A 9,895-nucleotide genomic window follows, 5' to 3' on the forward strand; every position below is an offset into this window, starting at 1 on the left:
TAATTTACAAAAAAGATCAACTGTGATCCAGCCAGAGAACATGCAAACCAACAAGAATCTCAGAAGCTGGACACAGACCAGCTGCAGGGATCAAAGACAGCCAACTACCATACAATATTTTCATTTAAACTAAATTAGCTACCCCACAAGGACTCATGCGCAAAACCACTCTAATTAAATAGAGACATGTATTATATGACAAGCAAAGTATTTCAAGCAAAATTCTTCCGTACATGAAAAGCTGTATGTGCCTAGTGTCACCACCCAATTAATGCATTAAAGCATTTCTACTGCGAGACATTTAATTTGGCTTTGCCCAGTAGCTGATACAGATGCAAGTAAGGCCAAAATCATAATTCCCACACTTCCATCCCTAGCATTTCAAACAAATGCTCTCAAAATACACTTAAGATGACCTAGAATCTAAGGATAAACAAAAGTCATCATTAAATATCAGATCCCCAAGTCAGTGAACCACACTGCTATGAGGTTAAAAAGTGGATCTGAAGGAACTGCCTGCTCTAAGTGTACTTGTTACACACATCATTATGGAATTCTCTTGTCTCAGTGAATAAAAAAAAAGAATTCAAAAGATACCTTCAGGAATCATACATTTCATTTATATGTTAGCTAGAGAGTATAATTTCACTAATCGCTACCTAGTTCTTGATGTATTGTCCCCAATCCACCACCACAGCAATACAATATCTGTAAGTCAGAAGTGCCAAAGACAGAGTTTCCAACTTTAGATATAGTTATCTATATGAAGTCCAAGATAATACGATAGGAAGATTTTGCATCTTGAATGGGGTGCTAGATTTTTTCCTGCATTAAGTGCTCAATAAAGTTCCATTTTTGCTCTTCAAACAATAAGCAGAACCATTCTGCAAAAAAAAAAAACCCCGAGTTTCTTAGCCAACCTTCAATTCAACATAAAGGAATTAAAAAAAAAAGGGGGGGGGGGGGGGAACATAAAAGCTAGTCTGAGAAGAGCAAGATTAAAAGGTAAGATTTATTTTGTTAACTGCCAGACCAGACTAAGCTTTCTGGAATATAAATTTTAAAATTTCCCTTGTTCCTCAGCCTAAAATCCACAAAGAACATGAGTCTTTAGAGAAACCAGTTATACCTGGAGGTAACACACTGATAACACTGAGCAAATATTTTATTCTAAACCAATATTAAACAACAATTTTAGATGGTAGTCTTAAAAACAATAAAAAACAATATTTTAAAATTAGGATTGTATATATATTAGGTATCGCCTTTGAAACAAAGCATTCCTAGGCACTTCAAAATACATAATTTGTACCAGTATGTTTCACACATCCACTGGAAATATCCTTACAATTTTAAGCTGTTACTTCAAAAATAGGTTACATAATTATGATGGACTTAGAGGGGTTACACAAATATATTTTACAGCTCTTATACAACAAGCGTCACACCTTAGTTCCACAAAGACTAGTTTATCCATATGAATACAGAGGACCAGAGTCCAAAGTTTTCTCTCTTCCACAGGGGAAGCTTGCAAAGTAGGGATATTATCCAAAACCGAAAACAGGCTTCTTTTACAGTAACTGTTATAAAAGCAAATACGAGCAGCAGCCAATGAATTAGGGAAGTTAAGTTACAGCTCAGGTCACCTTCTGAAACGGTCACAGTGTTTGCTGTATCTATATTGCAAGGAAGATACACAAACTATCCTACGCCATTGAGAAGGCGTATTTTGAAAAAAATGGGTTTGAAGAAACAGAATCCAAAAAATAACATCTCCCATGCTCAAATAACACCATCTTGAAAATTAGCAAAGGGACAATGGCATAGTCAACATGACAAGCAAGTGATTCAACAGCTGGCTGCAACTGTATGCTTCAGGAACACACTCCCTCCCCTCCACCTCCCGAACTTCCACGTTGGCCTACGCAGCCTCCCAGGTGTGCCTGCCTGCCTGCCTGCCCCCCTTGGTCAGCCCACTACCCCAGGAATCTGCTCCGCAAAAAATGTAAACAAACCAACCCTGCCAGCTCAGTGGTCTGAATCCGATCGCCAAGGAGACGGAACACCAGATAAGCAGTTAGAGCAAGAGACAGGAAAGGTCCTCCCAAGTGGGAGCAATGTAGTCTCTTGAGGCAGCAGCAATTTGTTAAATCAACTCAACTGTCCATCCAAGCCCCACTATGAGAAGCGATACATCACGTGAAGCTACACACTCAACAGCTGGTTGTATGAGCTTTACATGAAGAAAGTCATCATGTGTGAAGCTATTTGTCGTCCGAATACAAGAGTTTCAAAGCACATGAATTCATCTGAAAATATTTTGGTTTTTTTTCCTGCATAAAAAAAGTATTTTATAGCAAAGTACACCACAGTTTATTGACCTGGGATCAGAAGAAGGAAACCTGCTTGCTTTGTGAATGCTGAAAAGACATGTGCTGGAATGTTTGCTAAGACTTTAAGAGGTGTATGTCAAACAAGTGTATGTATTTTGTTGATTAAATTATTTTTCATGCAGATGTTAGCTTATCTTTAGCCAGGATTGAAGCAATGGAAATTCCAAATGGTATTAAATACTTTGCAATAATTCAGAATGTAACTGCTAAAGAAAAAAAAAAACCCAAAACCCTAAGTAATTGCAAATCCAGAATCCGGAAAGGAAAGAAATGCCAGAGCCAACCTAATATCATGGAATTTATACCTTGTCTGCAGTTTATCGTTAACACTTAATGATAAGCGTTAAAGTCTGGGTTAGTCAATTAGTCATGATCATATACAATTTAACAATAAAAAGCAAACAGTTTAAAAATAACTTTTAAAATATTATATATTAAGGTTTACGCTATGGACTTGACCGTTATGGAGAGGCAAAAGAAACAACAGCTAGCTAGCCTTGCTTCCCTAACAAACTAGACAAAAATCGTTCCACACCCTCTCATTAAGACAAACATGTGAAATACAATGAACAAACAAAAAACCCAATATATCTTAAATATAAGCAAGTTATACAGGTGAACTGAACTTGAATACTCTACTTTCCTGTCTGAAATGAAAAAACTTTAAAGGTCAAGTCCAATTTTTTACTGGGGGGAACGATGTGTTGGCAAACTATTCAAGTGAAACCACAAATGAATACCTTAAAAAAAAAAAAAAAAAGTATTTCTGCCTATGCGCCTACTCACACATAAACACGTACCTGCCTGAATGAAAACTTTAACTTAGTTCCTGCAGTCAAAATTATCACTTTAAAGCTTGGACAAAATACAGCTACAGGGTGCACTACAATCTACTAAAAACCTAGTAAAAAATTAACAATAGTACCAAAGCAGATCAGCAGCTGACTCCAAATTTCCTTTAAAAGCTTCTAGATTATTTTTCTGAGCAAACAGAAAATCTACACAAAATCTCACAGTAACAGTAGGTCTCAAAATATTTATCCTAGACAGACATGCCATATAAATGCTATAGATACTACTCTGTATTAAAAATTAAGTATGGAAGTAGTCATAGTAGTAATTTTTATTACTGCTAAGACATATCTGACTCAGTAAAAATATCATGGGTAATTTTCTGTAACCTTCTCAGAAAAAAATTAGGGAGAAAACACATACTAGGCAGACTCATTCCTGAAAAGTAAAATGGAAAGTTTATGCTTTTACTTTTATTTAACTGGTTTCTTTGGTTTCAAATAAGAGAACTGGAGAAAACCTGTAGTAGTATTGGAAATAATAGTTCAAAGTACTGTCGTCTTAATTAGTTTTAAATAAACTTTACTTATCCAGAAAAGAATAATTTAATCTTCTATGAACTACATCATTTCATGCTGTGTAGTCTACTTACAGAATTATCCTAACAGTAAGTCAATTTATATTGATTAATGGACTTAGAAGTTCAGATCCAAAACCTACATTTGGTGAAAGACTTCAATACTTATGTTGCAGAAGCAGAATTTCTGTATTCCTTACTAAATGCAGAAAACAAAAGAAAAACGTGCATCAGTTTTATTTTCATTTACACAAAAACATCACAACACACCTAAAAACTGAGATTCCCAAAGTGCAGTACAGAGCAGCTAGGATCTGACTCCACATTCCTGTCAAAGACAGGATTAGGAATTCATTTCCAGTGTGTCTGCAGCTGAATCCCCACGGGCAGTGACACCCTCCAGGAGGGGCAGCCTGCAGAGGAGCCCTCTCTCCCAGTCCCTGTTGCGAGAGCAAGCATGCGGGCAAGGGGGTGCAGAGAAGAACAGGCTTGAAAAGCAGGGTCTCCCTTGATTTGGTGGGGTTGAACATAGGGCATGATTCAGAAAGTAAGGAAAATAGAAGTGAATTCCAGCCTGGACAGTAAGGACATGTAATTAAATGGAAAGAGCAGTGGGATGATCCATCCTAGCTTGAGGAGCAACAGGACCTAGCCATTAGAGCTAAAGACACAGTGCTGCAGGACGTTCCTCCTGCACGCATGCATACAGAGCCGCACCAAGCTCAGAGCTACTGCCAACGTCAGCAGTATCCAAACCCAGTTGCAAATTTGTGTAGATTTTCCAAACACAACAGCCGAAAACGTTCTGAAGCAAAACACAGGGTGATTTAAGCTATTAAAAAAACCCCACAAAAACCTACAAAAAATCCAAACAACAAAATGTGGTTGAAATGACAACACACTAAAAAACACGTAACATTTTAAGGTAAACATTCACATTCAACTCTTAACATTTGGTATTACCACATGTAATCAGTCACTCACTTTATCTGCAACAAAATATTTTAAAATTACTGCATGCTACATAGATAGGGAAAAGCATTCATCTTTTTTTCCCCGTAGGAAAAAATCCTTATTCTACCCAGGTATTTAAAAAATACCTTGATCTGAAGGCTTCTTTACAAAAAGAGCTACTGCAGTTTAAAGTTCATTGAGAATTTTAGAGCAATTTAGGCAGTGCAAAAGTTGTGTAACTTACTCTAGCATGAATGCATTTTCATTTCCTTTAAATTGACTCTGAACAAATAAAAGCTATGCTAACATATGTGTTACCAACATAGAGGATAAAAAAAACCTGCACACTGGCTCATGGGGTTTTTTAGGGTTTGTTTTGGTTTTTTGCTTTTTTTGGGGAGGGGACTGGCTTTGGTTGGGTGTTTTGTTTTGTTTTTTATAGAAAAGACCTAACACTAAGTGTTTTTCTGGTGCAAAACATCTGTTCTGCAAATACCACTTGTGTACCTACTAAATGTATTTGATAAGCATTCCTAATGGAGATTCTTGCCAGAATATAATAAAGCTGGAGTGACCAGCCGCAGTTGGAAAAGAATGAGTAAAAGCAGTGGATAATTAGAGCTAATTTAAATCTATTTCTAAAGCATGTATTACCAAATCAAACAACATTTCAGTGATGCCATGTTACTCAGACTGTGAACGGACATTCTTTCATTCTACAATTCAAGAACATAGGAAATTGGGCTACAAAGCATTTAATACAGAACCAATTTGACACTCATTTGATACAAAGTGTTCATCCAGTCTAACTCCTACTCTACCATCAAATTAACTGAAAAAAGAGTGAGTTAGTTTTACATCATCGGCTGCTATGGCCCGAGAGTTGTTTGCCAGGACTCCTCTTAACTTCATGCCAGATTAGGTGTCATCTGTCATCCTACAAAGGGCATAAAGCTAATAAAAACTTTGTATCTCGTGCTCTAGCTAATTCAGCAGAAATGCAACCCTGTCAAGTACACACTACTAGGGTATCCAGCACCATGCAGATCTGGTATACATCACGATGAATCTGCAACAGCCTAGGAACAGCTATGCCAGTCAAAAGCATTACTGCCCCAGCTGTTTGCTTCTGCCTCTCTGCCAAAAGTTACAGACCCCGCAGCTCTGCCAGCAGCATAGGTCATGGGCGCATTCCCTAATCCACTTCAGGCAAAAAATCAACCCTGTCAGTTTAGACAATTTAAGTAAGTGGCAAGAGCTAACCCAGATACATTTGACTAGTGGATTAGAGAGTGCTCCTACAAACCGTTTTACCAGTAGAGCAAGGGAAGCAGTAATCTACAGCTAATGGGCAGTAATGAGCAGCTGCAGTAGACAGAGTCCCACAGTCTGTGCAGCCACACATCTGCATCAAGGGACACAGAAGCATGTGTCGCACCAGCTGGTTCCCCAGGGCAGGCTAAAACCTTGTAGTTCTAACAAATATATATATATATATATATACACATATATATATATACACACACACAAAACTACATATATATAAAAAACACTGAGCAAACTGGTAGTTATTTCTATCTCTTTATGAGCCAGAAGTAGAAATTCTGTTAATTCTGTTTAACCTCAGACCTATGATTTTAAATAAAAGAACTTAATTGGACAGTATAAGAGAAATGCTGGCACATTTAAAATAAGGGTTCTGCTTGAAGCCCTCATTAGTAGTCTTACTTACTGTAGAAGAAATAACCACACTATTAAATGCTCTAATATTTAAATTGGATACAAGAGTTGCACATTTTCATGGGATGTACTATACTTCCTAGTGCAATGCTTTTTGGCAAGCACAGGACAGACAAATGAAACAAGTTTTCCTCTTCTGCTTGAAGGCACAAAACTAGGAAATAATGCTTTGAAAAAGCCCAAAGTCTTTGTTTTCAATATCTCCAAAGTAAGGCGGAAAAAAGTAAAGAAAATACAGGATTAATAATTCACTTAAAGTTAGCACAAAAACTACTCAGACAAAAATAAATTTAAATCAAGTGCTACGATTACACAAATGAAATCTCATCCTGATACAAAGGAATGAAGAGAAGCAGTGAGAGGAAGACGTGGCTAACTCAATCTATTGCATGGCCTTGCACAGAGAAGACATTTCCAATTATAGTTATTACAGTTGCAAGAAACTTTTAAGCAAACGTTTGCAATGGAAAAAAAGAAAGTCGATGTTTCTCACATAATGTGAAAGGTGTATATTCAGCCTCAGAAAGTAAAACTGAGACTAAGCAAAAATGTATTAATGGAGTTTATATCGTAAGAACAGACAAGAATCTAAGAAAGATCAAAAAGAAGGCTCAAAAGAAATGTTCAGTCAAGAAACAATCATAAGCCAAGTTCTGCATGTGTAAAGGTATGCTATGAACACTTCTTGTTTCAAGCATTTAAATCAACGAGGAAAAAAATCCAACTACTGTGAAGCTATGGTTAAGGAAGTTAGTTAATTTAGGACAACATTACTATTTAAAATAACATATACACAAGGCCACGAACTGCCAAAAAAAAAAAAAAAAAAAAGGTATTGAGGTGGAAGATTCAGTCATTCCAAGGGACATTTTTAAAGAGAAGCCAGTAACAGCTGAAGGCTGAGAAACAGTACTCTTTTTGTTTTCTGCAGAGAAATTAAAAAAAAAAAAATAAAATCACTACATAGTCTTAACATCCTACATGAGGCAGCACTGGAATATTTGTAACTGTAGCTTACATGTGTATAATGAAGACCTGCACCTTTTTTTGGACAGGCCACATGACAAAAGACACTGAACAGAAGGCATTTTCTAGAATAATTATCCTTCCATTTCCAACATGAGGCAGTTATTTGTGCTTTAATGGCAGCCTCAACCACCAACACATAATGATCCTTAAACATAAATGTAAAATAAACCAGAACCACTAAAGAAATAACATAACCTTACGAGTTAGAGCCTTTACTGGGCTGCGCCTGTCCAGTCTCTCATTTTGAGAGACACAGGAGGATTCAAGCAAATCCAGGCCTTATGCAGCATTTCTTTCCATAATTGCTTTCAGGACGTTGTCCAAAAGTCAGACCATCGTTCATTAACATATGATCAAAGCTTCAATTTTCATTATCTTTCCCATAAGCAAGTTCTGCAGTAATAAAGTGTCTCAGAGCTGCAACTCCTTGCACAGTGAGAACACGCTCCTGGGAGATTTCACAGGAACGGGGAACATCGTTCTGCCGAGACAGCTTTGTGCTGGGGATGACAGCCTCACCTCTCCAGCGGACGGGGATGGAAGCTATTCCTGCACCCCACCGTCACCCGCACCCACGCAGGGGTGTAATCCCCCCAGGCCAGGCAACCTGCCTACAGCACACGGTCCCGCCTGCTCTGAAACCAGAGCCAGAAACTATATTGCAGAGACAAAGCCCTCCCTACCCTCCTCCAAAACAGCCGGCGTGGTCTCCCCTTCCCCGCCGCCAGACGGCCGTGCCCCAGGCCGCCTCCCGCCCGGCGGCGAGGGCAGGCCGCAGCGGCTCCCGGGGGCTCCCCGCCGGCCGCGGGGTACCGGGCTGCAACTCGCACCCCCGCGCGGGGGGCGGGGGCAGCGCGCGGCGGCGCCGCGGTGCCTGCTGGGAGTTGTAGTCCCCCGCCCCTCCCCGCCCACCGCCCCGCCGCGCGGGGCAGCCGCAGGAGACTCCACCTCCCACAATGCGCCGCGGCCCCCGTTCCCCTTCACAGCCCGTTTCTCCTGCACCGGCCCGGCGGAATCCGCTAAATTAACGGCTGCCCGCGGCCCCCCCCATCCCCCACCGCTCCCACGCAGCCGGGCCGCCCGGCAGCGCTGCAGCCCGCCCGCGCCCGCCCTCCCCCCGGCAGCCCCGGCTCTCCCGCAGCCGGGCAGGAGGGCGGCCGCGGCCTCACCCGCTCGCAAGCCGGGTCGGGGAAACTGCGTCACACCCTCCGCGCGCCCCCAGCCCCCCCGCCCCCGCTGCGCCCCTCACCCGCCCCCGCCCCGGCCGCCCCCGCCCCCCCGGGGCAGCCCGCCGAGGGCCGCGGGGCCCCCGCCGCCGCCGCGGGGCCCCCGCCCCCGGGTACGCACGCCGCCTCTCTCCCCGCCGGCTCCGCGCCCGCAGGCCCGACGCCCTCCCCCGTCACCGGGAGCCCCGGCGGCGCGTTTGGCCGAGCCTCCTCGGTGAGGGGCAGGAGAAGCCGCCCCCGCCCAGGCGGCAGCGCCCGCCGGCGGAAAGACCAGGCCGGTGTCGCCGGTGGGTGGGCGGGAGCGCGCGTCCCGGCCCCGCCGCTACTCACTGACAGCGGCGGCATCCGAGTGCATTTTCGTGCAGCGCACACACGGCCCGGCCCGGCCCGGCCCGGCTCCCTCTGCCCCTCTCCCAATCACAGAGCCCAAGCACGGACACCTCCCGCCCCGCCCACCGGCGGCACCCATTGGCTCGGGCTGCCCGGGGAGGCCGCACGTCCTGCTCTCCTACTGCACAAGGCTCCTGCCATTCTCCCTCTGCCTGCCCCGCACCGCCTCCCCCGCCCGCTCCCGACCTCCTATTGGGCTCAAGGCTGAGCCGGCCCCGCCCCCCCTCACTCTGACTGGCCTTTGCCGGTGCCAGTTTTTCCTGGCCTTGAAAGCGCGTGCAAAGAACACCACTTTGTGTCACCCGTGGCTCTGATTGGCCACGGGGGCCAAGGGCCGCGCCCACGCCTTGATACGATTGGGTAAGCGGGGAGGGGGCGGGGCCGCCGAGGCTGCCCCGCCCCGCAGAGGGCCGCCGGCGGGCGGGGGAGCGCCGCTGGCCCGGGGCGGGAGGCGGCGGGCGGGCCCCTCGGCCGCAGCCGCCCCGGCTCCCCGCCGCCCCGCTCCCGCAGCACGCCGACCGTTACACGGCGCGGGCACCGCCGGCAGCGCGCTCTCCCCATCTCAGCCCCGAGGCCTGAGGGGACGGTAGGCAGCCTCGGCCTCAGGGCCGCCCCCCGCTGTCGGGGCGAGCCCAGACCTCTGTCCGCCCGACGGCTCGCAAGCCCCGTACCTGCCCGGCGCGGGTAGAGTGCTTGCGCACCGACGTGATGCGCGCCCAGGGGCGGCGGGTGCCGCGTCGTCACGGCCGGAGCCGGTCGCTGGCGCTGGGGGAGGAAGGTGCCGGGACTACAGC

General features: G+C 44.8%; 1 protein-coding gene across 9 annotated transcripts in view; it reads right to left on the bottom strand.

The window, feature by feature from the left end:
• DCUN1D4 (defective in cullin neddylation 1 domain containing 4) overlaps window positions 1-9,112 on the bottom strand; it is a 43,637-nt gene extending 34,525 nt beyond the window's left edge. For 3 of the 9 annotated variants that reach the window (XM_082314915.1, XM_082314904.1, XM_082314909.1), the window contains exon 1: window positions 9,042-9,112. In XM_082314915.1, the coding sequence (XP_082171041.1) occupies window positions 9,042-9,066 (25 nt within the window). In that variant the 5' untranslated portion in view covers window positions 9,067-9,112. Of the gene's footprint in view, window positions 1-7,685; window positions 7,734-8,832; window positions 8,994-9,041 lie in introns of those variants that run through there. The other 6 variants (XM_082314907.1, XM_082314912.1, XM_082314906.1 and 3 more) reach the window with 6 other exon arrangements.
• Between the last annotated feature and the right edge of the window lie 783 nt (window positions 9,113-9,895).

The sequence above is a fragment of the Platalea leucorodia genome (assembly GCF_965183815.1).
Source record: "Platalea leucorodia genome assembly, chromosome: 6".
In the NCBI taxonomy this organism is placed as follows: Eukaryota; Metazoa; Chordata; class Aves; order Pelecaniformes; family Threskiornithidae; genus Platalea; species Platalea leucorodia.